Consider the following 12265-nt stretch of genomic DNA (forward strand, 5'->3'; position numbering starts at 1 on the left):
AGGGCAGTTGGGGGTGACCAGGCTGGCAGGGGAGGGCAGCTGGGGGGGGACCAGGCCTGCAGAAAGGGCAGTTGGGGACAATCAGGCCGGCAGGGGAGCAGGTAGGCGTCAATCAGGCCGGCAGGGGAGTCGTTAAGGGGTGATCACGCTGGCAGGCAGAAGTGGTTAGGGGCAATCAGGCAGGCAGGCAGGCGAACGGTTGGGAGCCAGCAGTCCCAGATTGTGAGAGGGATGTATGACTGCAGGTTTAGGCCCGATCCCACAGGGATCGGGCCTAAACTGGCAGTCGGATATCCCCCGAGGGGGCCCCCATTGGAGAGGGTGCAAGATGGGCTGAGGGACAGCTGCCCCCCCCCAGTGCACAAATTTCATGCACCAGGCCTCTAGTTAGCCTATAATTTCCTTTCTTTGTAGTATCGTTATCTGGTTTTGGAATTACTATAAATGCTGGCCTTGTAAGATGAGGTTGGAAATCTTCCTTCCTCTTGAATTTTATGGAATAGTTTGAGATGGATAGGTGTTACTTCTTTGAATGTTAGGTAAAATTCACCTGTGAAGCCATCCAGTCCAGGGCTTTTGTTTGTTCTGAAGTCTTTTTTTTTTTTTTTATTACTACTTTGATTTTGTTGGTCTGATCAGATTTTCTATTTCTTCTTGATTCAGTCTTGGAAGATTTTATATTTCTAGGAATTTACCCATTTCTTCCAGATTGCCCAATTAGTTAGCATGTAGTTGTTATAAGACTTTCTTATAACCCTTTGTACTTCTGTTATCAGTTGTTACTTTTTATCTTTCATTTATAATTTTTTTTTGGGGGGGGGGGGGCGTCCTTTCTCTTTTTTTTCCTTAATGAATCTGCTTAAAGGTTTATCAATCTTGTTTATCTTTTCAAACGAGCAGCTGTTGGTTTCATTGATCTTTTGTATTTTTTTAAGACTGTTTCATTTATTTCCATTCTGATCTTTATTATTTCCTTCCTTCTACTCACTTTGGGCTTTGCTTGTTGTTCTTTTTCTAGTTCCCCTAAATGTAAGACTACTAGTAAATTGTTTATTTGAGATTTTTCTTGTTTCTTGAGATAGATCTGAAATGCTATGAATTTACCTCTTAGGACTGCTTTTCATTGTGGATTTGGGGTTGTTGTATTCTCATTTCCATTGGTCTCAAGGTATCTTTTGATTTCTTCCTTGATCTCACTGTTTAGCCATTCATAATTTGGGAAGATGTTATTTTCTTGTAAATGATTTCTAGTTTCATACCATTGTGGTCAGAGAAGATCTTGATATGATTTCAATCTTCTTAACTTTATTGAGACTTGTTTTCTGTCCTAATGTGGTTTATCCTAATAATGATACATGTTAAGAATGTATATTCTGCTACTTTGGGGTTAAATGCTCTTGAAAACATCAATTAAATCAATCTTGTCTAGTGTGTCATTTAAGGCTGCTATTTCCTTATTGACTTTCTGTCTGGAAGATCTATCCATTGACATCAAAATCCCCTACAATGACTGCATTACTATTGACTTCTCCATTTATGTCCAACAAGATTTCCTTTATATATTCAGGTGTTCCTATTTGGATGCATAAGTGTTTACAAGGGTTCTATCTTCTTTATTTTTAAATATATTTTATTGATTTTTTTACAGAGAGGAAGGGAGAGGGATAGAGTAGTTAGAAACATCGATGAGAGAGAAACATCTATCAGTTGCCTCTTGCACACCCCCTAGTGGGGATGTGCCCACAACCAAGGTACATACCCTTGACCAGAATCGAACCTGGGACCCTTCAGTACGCAGGCCAATGCTCTATCCACTGAGTCAAACCGGTTAGGGCGGGTTATATCTTCTTTTTGCATAGATCCCTTTATAATGTCCTGCTTTGTATCTTATTATAGCCTTTGTTTAAAGTCTATTTTGTCTGCTATAAGAATTGATGCCCTAGCTTTTTTTTCCCATGTGCATGAAATATCTTTTTCCATCCTTTTATTTTCAGTCTACATGTGTCTTTCAATCTGAGGTGGGTCTCTAGTAGACAGTATATACATGAATTTTGTTTCTTTACCCATTCAGCTACTCTGTGTCTTTTGATTGGAGCACTTAATCCATTAATACTTAAAGTGATTACTGATAGGTACATATTTATTGTCATTTTATTATACATACTTATGTTCCTCTTTTTTTCTTCTTTTTCTTCTTCTTAAAGAAGTGCCTTTAACATTTCTTTGTAATACTTGTTTGGTGGTAATAAATGCCTTCAGCTTTTTCTTGTCTAGAAGCTCATTATTTCTCCTTCAATATTAAATGATAGACTTGCTGGGTAGAGTTGTCTGGTTGTACGTCCTTGCTTTTCATTACTTCCTAACAGTCTTATGGGAGCTCTCTTGCAGATAACTGTCTTTCTCTTGTTGCTTTTAAGATTTTTTGTCTTTAACCTTTGACATTTTAATTATGATGTGTCTTGGTGTGGGTCTCTTTGGTTTCATCTTGTCTTCCAAATTGCTGATTTGATACTCTGATTCATCTAGTCTGCTGTTGATTCCTTCTAGTGTATTCTTCATTTCTGACTAGTTCTCTTTTATGGTTTCTGTGTCCTTTTCCATATTTGCTATCTCTTTCTTGAAGAGCATCCTTTTAACCATAATTTTGAACTTTATATCTGGTACATTGCCTGCTTCCATTTAATTTATTTCTTTTTCTGGGGATTGCTATTGTTCTTTCATTTGTTTCCCCTTTTAAATGACTCTTTGTATTTGTTTCTGGGAATTAGATAGATTGCTATTTCTCAGTCTTGGTAAGGTGGCCTTATGTAGTAGATGCGCTGTGGGGCTCAGTGGTACAGTCTCCCCAATCAACTGAGCTAGGTGCTCCAGGAATGTCCCTTGTGTGGGATATGTAAGCTCATCTGATGTAGTTTAGTTGTGATTGCTGTTGGCCATCCATTGGCCCAAAGGCTCGCTGACTGTGAGGACTGCCCCAACCACAGTGTACAAGCTGCTGTGTGCAGGCTGACTCACAAAGTGGAATTGCCTCAGCATGTCTCGTCCCTGCCAAGATCTCCCTTTAGGTGTGCCACTTATGGAATTAAATCAGGTCATGCTCTGGTTTGGTCTCAAGTCAGCCACCATGTGTGTTGGTTCTGGGACCTCTTGGGATGGGCTCTGGTGCAGGTCAATGTGAGATACTGTAACCAGTCTGGGTTACCTCCTTGATAACCTTCCAAAAAAAAGAGTACAATGCAGGTGCAAGCTAGTCACAGCTAGCCGAATTCCCCTGCTTGATGCAGGCTTGGCAGGGTATGGCCAAACTGACTTAGGAGAATGGGGCTAGTGCTTCTACTCAGGCTAAGTGTTGCCAGCACATGTAAAAATTGGCCCTTGCTCTAAAGCCAGTACACTCAAGACTCTCCCTCTGCAAAATGTCTCTGACACCCCAAGTCTACCTAAACGTCCTGAAGAACCTTCCAAGAAAGTCTGCAACTCAAGCCCAGGCTGGCCACAGCTAGCTGATTCCTCCAGAGTGGGAGTTTGGCAGGGTGGGACAACAGGGAGTCAGGAGTGTGGGGCTAGTGCATTCCCCCAGGCTGAGGCATTATGGAGGGAAGTACTCAACCCAGGAATGATGGCATCTGTGAGCAGCATGGGAGAGGGATTCAACACAGGAATGCTGGCAGCTGTCCCTCCAGCCTTCTCCCCAAAACCACAAAACCCAATATCTCCCTGTATGACTTCAGTCTACTCTGAGCTGCCATTCCTCTGCCGGAGCCCAGGGTGAGTGCCTGATGATGAGGGTACCTGGGTTTCCAGCAGCCTACCACCTCACTCTGCTGGACAGAATCCCCACTAATTTTCACAGCCTGATGTTATGTAGGCTCTTCTTCCTGGCACTTGTGCTCTAGGCTGGGGAGCCAGGCATAGGGTTGAGAGCTCTCACTCCTCAGGGGGAACTTACGCAGCTGAGATAGCCCTTCATATTCTCAACTGCACATGAGTTCAGGGTCAGCCCATTTTGAATCTCTACCTTTCCTAAAAGTCTCAGTACGGTTTCTTATGTAGATCTGTAGTTATAAGACTTCTGTTCAGCTAGTCTTCAGTTGGTTATTCAGGTTTATTGTTCTATAATTTAGTTATAATTTTGATTTGGTCCTGGGAGGAGGTAAGTATAACTTCTACCTACTTTGCTGCCATCTTGGATCTCTCACTTCAAATATTTTATTTTAGTTGTTAGTCTAATTTATTTGATATTTTTCAAGAAAGGAGAGGCTATATGTCAGGCTCTAGACTGTGTACATTATATGTATTATAGAATTCAATCTTTAGCACATCCTTATTTGTAAATACTATTATTAATAGGTTTCCCCCCTGATGAGGTAACATATTACAAGAGGTGAAATAATTTGTCCAATGTTATTGAATTAAAAAGTGGTAGAGCCCTAGCTGGTTTGGCTCAGTGGATAGAGCGTTGGCCTGAGGACTGAAGAATCCTAAGTTCGATTCTGGTCAAGGGCATGTACCTTGGTTGCGGGCACATCTCTAGTGGGGGTGTGTGCAGGAGGCAGCTGATCAATGTTTCTCTCTCATCAATGTTTCTAACTCTCTATCCTTCTCTCCCTTCCCTGTAAAAAATCAATAAAAATATATTAAAAAATAAAAAAAATTTAAAAAAGAAAGAAGAACAGAATGGGATTCATATTTAGTACTTAATATACTAGCATGCAATAATTTTGAAAGGCAGTTTATATTGGAATAGTTTTGTCCTTCACACTTCTAAGTAATTCAGAAAAAAACAAACAAGAAATTTAAGAATAAACCTAATAATCAGTCACTACTGAAAATACCATTTCTTTTTATAGCAAACCAAACATATATATAGAGAGTCTACTTTTTCTAGAATTAAAATTTTAGAACAAAAAACTTCAAGTTATACAATGAAAACACTGGAAAATATGCAGTGAAAAAATAAATATATCAACAACTCACAAACTTTATCAGAGTTTCTAGCCTAGTATAACAAAGTAGTGGATTTAAAGGAACCCAGATGAATATGACTAAACTACCATTTGAATCATTATCACAAAGATTCAGGTTGTCCAACTAATAATCAGAAAGAGTTATAAATACCCCTAAATGAAATTCAGATGACTAAATCCTTATTCAGTGATATTTTTAAAACATATAATGTTTTCCTCTATATCCATTCCCCCAAAATATAACACATTCACTTCTTTCTCTTACATCTCAGCAGAAATTAAAATGGCAAAATTAAGAAAAGGGACTTGTAGTACATTTATTTTATTTATCTTACAGTGACTGGCACTGTATACAATACTCATTGTAAGTGTTCAATAAATGTCACCTCCCACAACTAAAATACAGAATAACCATCATTTAGAACTGTCTGAAAGCTGGCTGAATGGAAGTCCTACAACTAGAGAAGTAAAGTAAAAAGCACATTGAGACTGATAGGAGAGGTGGAGGGGGAGAACAAGCTGGTCTGACACCCACATGTGCCATTTTTTTTAATCAGGAGGGAGATCACCTCTGCGGAGGCTTCCCATGTGGAACAAGGGGTCCCAGCCCCACACCAGACCCCTAGCCCATTGTCCCAGAGCTGGGAAGAGAAGTTCCAGCAACTATGGCTATAAAAAACAGCAGGGATTGTGGCTGAGAGGCACGGAGGCTGATGGAGACCCAGATGTTCCATTTAAGGGCCGGCACACAAACTTACTCGGACTCCCAGCACTGGGCAGCTTTGGGGGGACACAGGGACATACAGGGAGGAACTGGATTGTCTAGCATCGGGGCAGGAACTTGGGGGTGACTTACTCCCAGATGGGGATGCTCAAAAAGTTCATTGTTCCTGAGCTGGGACCTCCGTTGTTGCAGGGATGACTAGCAGCCATATCTGAGTCTCCATCAGCCTGGAGCAACACTTTGCTCCTTCCTGGGGATTTCCTGAGACCCTGCCCTATCCAATTTTCAGCCCTACCCAAGCTGTTTGCAGCAATAGTTCCATATGAATGGCCTATCCTGGCTCAGGCTTCAGACTTTGTTAAAATCTCTCAAACAAGCTGCAGCTAGTGACATTGTGCCCCAAATCTGTCAATAAAAGGCCCAAAACCAGGCACTAGCATCAGCCTGCCTTGCTTCACAGCTGGGCCTCACATGGGCAACTCCAAGCCCAATCCAAAGAACAAATAGCAGCTATCTGCAAATCTCTCTGTAGCTCCTACCAGGTGGCCCCAGGCAGTGGCTTACTTTGCACCTCCCTGGAGGCCCTAGAGCCAGTGCACCCAGTGGAAAGCTTCAGACCACTGCCAATTACAACTCTACACATCCATAAGCAATACATTCAATGGACAGACTCAGTGAGCACCAAAGCCCCACTGAAGCAAGTCCTGCTCCATAGGGGTGTTCCCTTCACAGCAGCTCTCCAACTGTAGTCGCAGCTGTTCCTCACAGCCAATTGGCTTGGAGGTCAACTCCTCCCAGTGATGCCAAAAACAATCAAAGCTCAACTACAAGATTGTGCACACAGCCCATACAGGGGCATACCTAGAATGCCCAGTGCAGGTGACTGGGGAGGCTGAGCCACTGGGCCCTACAGGACTGCTACACAAGGCTACTCTACCAATTCCAGGAGACATAGCAGCTCTACCTAATACACAGAAAGAAACATAGGAAAGCAGCCAAAATCCGGAGTCAAAGAAACATGTCACAAATGAAAGAAATGGAAGCAAGCAAACTACTTGATACAGAGTTCAAAACCATGGTTATAAGGTTACTCAAGGATCTTCATGAAAATTTCAAGTATCTTAGTGAAAATGTCAAAGACATGAAAAAGGATTAGTCAAAAATTAAGCATACACCAACTGAAATAAAAAATAATTTACAAGGATTCAACAGCAGAGTAGAGGATTTCAAGAATCAAATCAACAATTTGGAATATGAGGAAGCAAAAAATACCCAATCAGAAGAGCAAAAAGAAAAATAAATAAATATGAAGACAGTGTAAGGAGCCTCTGGGATAACTTCAAGTTTACCAACATTTACATTACAGGGGTGCCAGAAGGAGAAGAGAAAGAGCAAAATATTGAAAACCTATTTGAAGAAATAATCACAGAAAACTTCCCTTACCTGATGAAAGAAATAGACTTACAAGTCCAGGAAGCACAGAGAGTCCCAAACAAGAGGAACCCAAAGAGGCCCATACCAACAACACATCATAATTAAGATGCCAAGGGTTAAAGACAAAAAGAGAATCTTAAAAACAGCAAGAAAAAAGCAGTTAGTTACCTAAAAGGGAGCACCCACATGACTGTCAGCTGATTTCTCAACAGAAACTTTGAAGGCCAGAAGGGAGTGGTAAGAACTATTCAAAGTGATGAATAGTAAGGACCTACAATCAAGATTACTCTACCCAGCAAAGCTCTCATTCAGCATTCAGGGTCAGATAAAGAGCTTTACAAACAAAGCAAAAAAGCTAAATGAGTTCAAAACTACTATATCAATATTACATGAAATGTTTGTGGACAAAAAAGGGGCCACATGCTAACCTGACAAGCTCAGGGAAGGCCTGCAGGGCAGTATTGCAAACTCAAAGACCTAAAGTAACCACATAGGTTGGTCTGAAATTAAAACTTTAACTAAAAGCAGTTATGGTGGGTAGACAGCAGGGTTTGGTGAAGGCCTGGGACAAGGCAGGAACCAGGTGGAAGGGGAGAATGGGGGCGGGGAGTGGGACATCTGTGATACTCTCAACAATAAAGATTTTAAAATAATAATAATAAAAGCAGCTCAGGGCTTGTCACTCTCTTCCTTCAATGGCTCCCCAGTGCCTTTTCTTCTTTGTCTGAATTACTTATACTAATGCTTCAAAGCCCAACTTGGCTATTCCCTTCCATGACTCCCTTAGTCTTGGTGGTACCTCTCCTGCTATGTTTTCACTACGCCCAGAGTTTATTTACCACAGAAATTATAATGTATTGTAATTGTCTGTTCAGTTGCCTGCTTCCCATCTAGATCAGTGGTTCTCAAACTTTTTGGTCTCAGGATCTTTATATACCCTTAAAAATTATTTAACTCCAAAGATCTCTTGTGTGTTTGTGGAGTACAGCTATCAATATTTATCATCAGAAATTAAAACTGAGAATTTTTAAAAGTATTAATTCACTTTAAAGTGACAATGAATCCATTATTTGTTAATGTAAATAACATATTATTATGAAAAATAACAATGATTTTCCAAATAAAAAATATTAGAAGAATACATTTTTGCAAATCTCTTTAATGTGCGACTCCATAGAGAATAGCTAGATTCTCACACCTGCTTCTGCTTTCCATCTATTTATTATATCTTACATGTCTTATAGCCTCTGAAAAACTTTACTGTACACTTGTAAGAGAATGAAAGTGAAAAAGGTAAATAATGTCTTAATATTATTATAAAAATAGTTTAGTCTTTGCAGCCCCTTTAAAAGGATCTGAAAGAGCCCTGGGACCCCACACCACTTCTCTAGAACCTTTGCTCTAAGTAATGAATTATTTAAAGGCCATGGCATTCCTTTTCTTTTTACCCTCACAATCTAAAATGGTGCACATTTCATAACAAGTATACAGTAAGTGCTTTTTGAATGCATGAACAAATGAATAAATAAGTGGATGAACAGATGATTATAAATAAATGCAGGCTGCCTTTGAGTCCATTCACTGAGAATTTCCAAAGTATTGATCTACACTAAGCTCAAAAAGGAAATATAAGTTTTGAGACAGTAATTAAACATGAATTACCATCCATCTGAATGAGTAGCTCAGACTTGACTCTGCGACTTGCTTCGTGCTCATCAGAGGTCCCTCTTCGACTGCAGATAGAATCTATCTCATCAATGAAGATCGTAGTGGGGGCGTAAAATCTAGCCTTTGTGAAAATATGTTAAAGGAATCATTTGATTATCTCATAAAACAATCTGAATATTTAAAAATAGTGCCATTTCCTCCTAATATCATGGTTAAAAAAGAGAAGTTTCTCACTGCTTTAATGCCACCATTTGGTTATTGACAGAGGTTAAATCAATCATTCATATAAAAAAAGTAAATTTCTAAAAATAAAAGGTAAGTTATATGGTTGGCTAAGTCCGGTGACAAATAAATGGGGATTTATAGTCCTATTCTTTCTACTATTCTGTTTGAAACTTTTCATAATACAAAACATTTTCAAAAGACAAGTCATCAATCTCTTTCCTCAAATAAGCATTCTTAAGTAACTATTGCAAACCCCTTATGAAAAGAAACCAACTTTAATGATAGATCAATATCTAACTCATTTTTAAAATATATATTAAAATACACTTCTGCTCAACCATCTCATTAGAGATCCAGAAATGTCAGTCACACCACACACATTTCCAAAGTCTCTTCTACTCTCGCTGGATAGGATGCCAAAGAGCCTTCTTTTATCTTAGGGAGGAAGATACATCAAAGACACACTGACAATTCCAGAATCCCCACCACACCCTATCTTATTAGTCTGCCAAGAACTACTTATTAAACTACAGCGACACCTGCCATAGATGAGTGGATCTAGACTTATAGGGATACCATTGCTTATACCAAAAGTACTTTGAAATCCAAATATATTATCACTCACCATTTCAAACAACAGACGGACTAATTTCTCAGATTCACCTCTATATTTGGATGTCAGTGTAGAGGAGGAAACATTGAAGAATGTTGTGCCACATTCAGTGGCAACAGCTTTAGCTAGCATGGTCTTACCAGTGCCTGGGGGTCCAACCATCAGCACACCCTGAAATTTTGAAAGATGTAAATGATTTATCAGATTAAAATACTTTCTTATAAAATATCAACTATTAAGTAGAGGGAAATTTTCCCATATCATTTTATAGATAGAAAAAAATGAAGAAGATTTCACAAAATGTCTCAAATCAGAGATACTCAGAGATGGGTTAACAAAGGGCTTAGACAACAAGGAATGTTCTTATACATTCAGAAAGAACCTACCCAACTTTCCTAAGCCTGGCAGAAGATAAATATGCCTTAAATACCACTTAAAAATAGTCTGAAATACCACTCAAGAGTAACTGCTCTGTGTAAGCAAAAAAATAAGATAAGAAGCCTATCTTCCACAACACATTATAATATACAGCTTTTAATCAAAAAGAAGAATCCATTCTCAATTAATACAGTAACTAAAATCTAGTAGTAATTCAAACATAATCAAATTAGCTAACGTTTTATCAGTTTAATGTGCTAGATAATAGTTTACAAAAAATACTGTTACTAATAAAAAGAGCTACTAAATATGGACCAAAAGTGAAATTGTAGTTATTCCTCACTTTGGAAAATAAATAAGCAGAAAGGTATTCTATAAAAATAAATCAATGAGGAGTAAAGATTATTTGAGAACACTAATTCTCTAGTCTTGAAGACTAATAGATTCTTAACACTTACTTCACTATCCATTTTTAATGGAAGTTCAGATCATAGTTAACACCACGTTTCTTTTGCATAATAGTTGGTGATCTCAAAAGGAATTCTGATCTATTTGTTAATTTAGTTTAATAAGCTAGGGATATCAACTTTGAAAGCTATATGCTCATCAAAGTTTCATAACTACATTCAGAAACTAGCTGTAGAATCTTGATACCCAGAACAACCAGGGATCACCAGGATTTAAAACACTAGTTTTTTTAAAAAAACTTTGTGCTTTGCAAGGAGCCTTTAACTGTGCATGAGATTGCTATTTTGAAAACTACCAAAACAACTAAAGGTATAGGCATAGCGATAGCCAAGTTCATACTTCTCTTTCTAATGGCCCCTCCCTTTTCTAACATTAGATGTGGTACAATATTTATACTTCTGAACTCATCATGACATTACTCTTTTGATTACCTCATCTATTTCCTGTATTTCCTTCTCTATTGGCTCTTTCCCCTTAGTACAGCGGTTCTCAACCTGTGGGTCGCGACCCCTTTGGCGGTCGAATGACCCTTTCACAGGGGTCACCTAAGACCATCCTGCATATCAGATATTTACATTATGATTCATAACAGTAGCAACATTACAGTTATGAAGTAGCAACGAAAATAATTTTATGGTTGGGTCACAACATGAGGAACTGTATTTAAAGGGCCAGAAGGTTGAGAACCACTGCCTTAGTATATAAACATATTTAAATCTGTCCCATTTTTAAATAATCCTTTGCTTAACTCTTCAAATCCTCTAGCTACTGTATACCTCTCCTTCCCTCTCAGCTAGCCTTCTTAAAGAAATGGCTTAAGCTTACTATTGCTTCTTCATGAGCTACTATCTGGCTTCTGCCTCCACTACTTCACTAAAAATACCTATTTACTAATCCACCAGTCACTTTTCAACTCACATGTTCTTTCTCTCTGACCTCGATGTTGCTGATACTTGGTATTCATTCCCCACTTCCTGAAACCCATCTTTTCTGGGTTGGTTCTAGGACACTGCTCTTTCCTGATACTTCTTCATCATGACTATTTTCAGTGTCTTCAGATCTCCTCTTCACCCTGCACTTTACATTCCCAAAGCAATTCTAAATCTTTTGTGTTCTTTTATAAACTCCTTGAACAATTTCAACCACATGCATATTATAAACCACCGTTTATATCTTACAATTTTAACTCACTCTATTTTAAGCTCCAGACCTCTATTTCTAATTACCTGCTGAGCATTTACTTAGACATATTTTGTTCCTGTTTAAATCTGTTCTTTTCTCAATTTCCAATATCAGTTCATTGTACCCTATCTATCTAATAATAGGATAATATGCAAACTGGTCAGGACTCCGTCACATAATGACCAAACAGCAGGGACCTGAGGCTGCATGGCACCTGGCCAGGGCGGGGGACCTAAGGCTGCGCCCCCTGCCCAGCAGGGCTTTACGGGGGACCTGAGACTGAGCCCCCCACCTGGCGCTGGGTCAGGGGACCTGAGGCTGCACCCCCTGCCCGGAGGGGCTTGACAGGGGTGGGGCAGGCGAGGTCTGGGTCTCACCCAATGGGGGTGAGGCTGGCCGGGTCTGGGTCTCCTGTGATTTCGAAGTGCGTGCAGGTGGACGGGGACTTAACTCTGGGTCCTGTGGCGCGCCACAGACTCTGACAGGAGGGAGATTTCATATACATTTTACTAATTTTCTTTCATCTCTGACACTTCTATTATAGAGAAAGGGCAAATAGCAATATTAAAATATTTCCTCTAATTCCCTTTTAATGTGCACAAATTT

General features: G+C 39.4%; 1 protein-coding gene across 4 annotated transcripts in view; it reads right to left on the reverse strand.

Moving 5' to 3' along the window:
• The window catches only part of KATNAL1 (katanin p60 subunit A-like 1), a 99081-nt gene that overhangs the window by 11058 nt on the left and 75758 nt on the right, over window positions 1-12265 (reverse strand). For all 4 annotated transcript variants that reach the window (XM_014548571.1, XM_014548573.1, XM_005877256.2 and 1 more), the window contains exons 7-8: window positions 9644-9802; window positions 8788-8914 (exon numbers count right to left, since the gene is read on the reverse strand). In XM_014548571.1, coding sequence (XP_014404057.1) covers window positions 8788-8914; window positions 9644-9802 — 286 coding nt within the window. The remainder of the gene's footprint in view (window positions 1-8787; window positions 8915-9643; window positions 9803-12265) is intronic.

The sequence above is a fragment of the Myotis brandtii genome, unplaced genomic scaffold, assembly GCF_000412655.1.
Source record: "Myotis brandtii unplaced genomic scaffold, ASM41265v1 scaffold513, whole genome shotgun sequence".
Classification (NCBI taxonomy): Eukaryota; Metazoa; Chordata; class Mammalia; order Chiroptera; family Vespertilionidae; genus Myotis; species Myotis brandtii.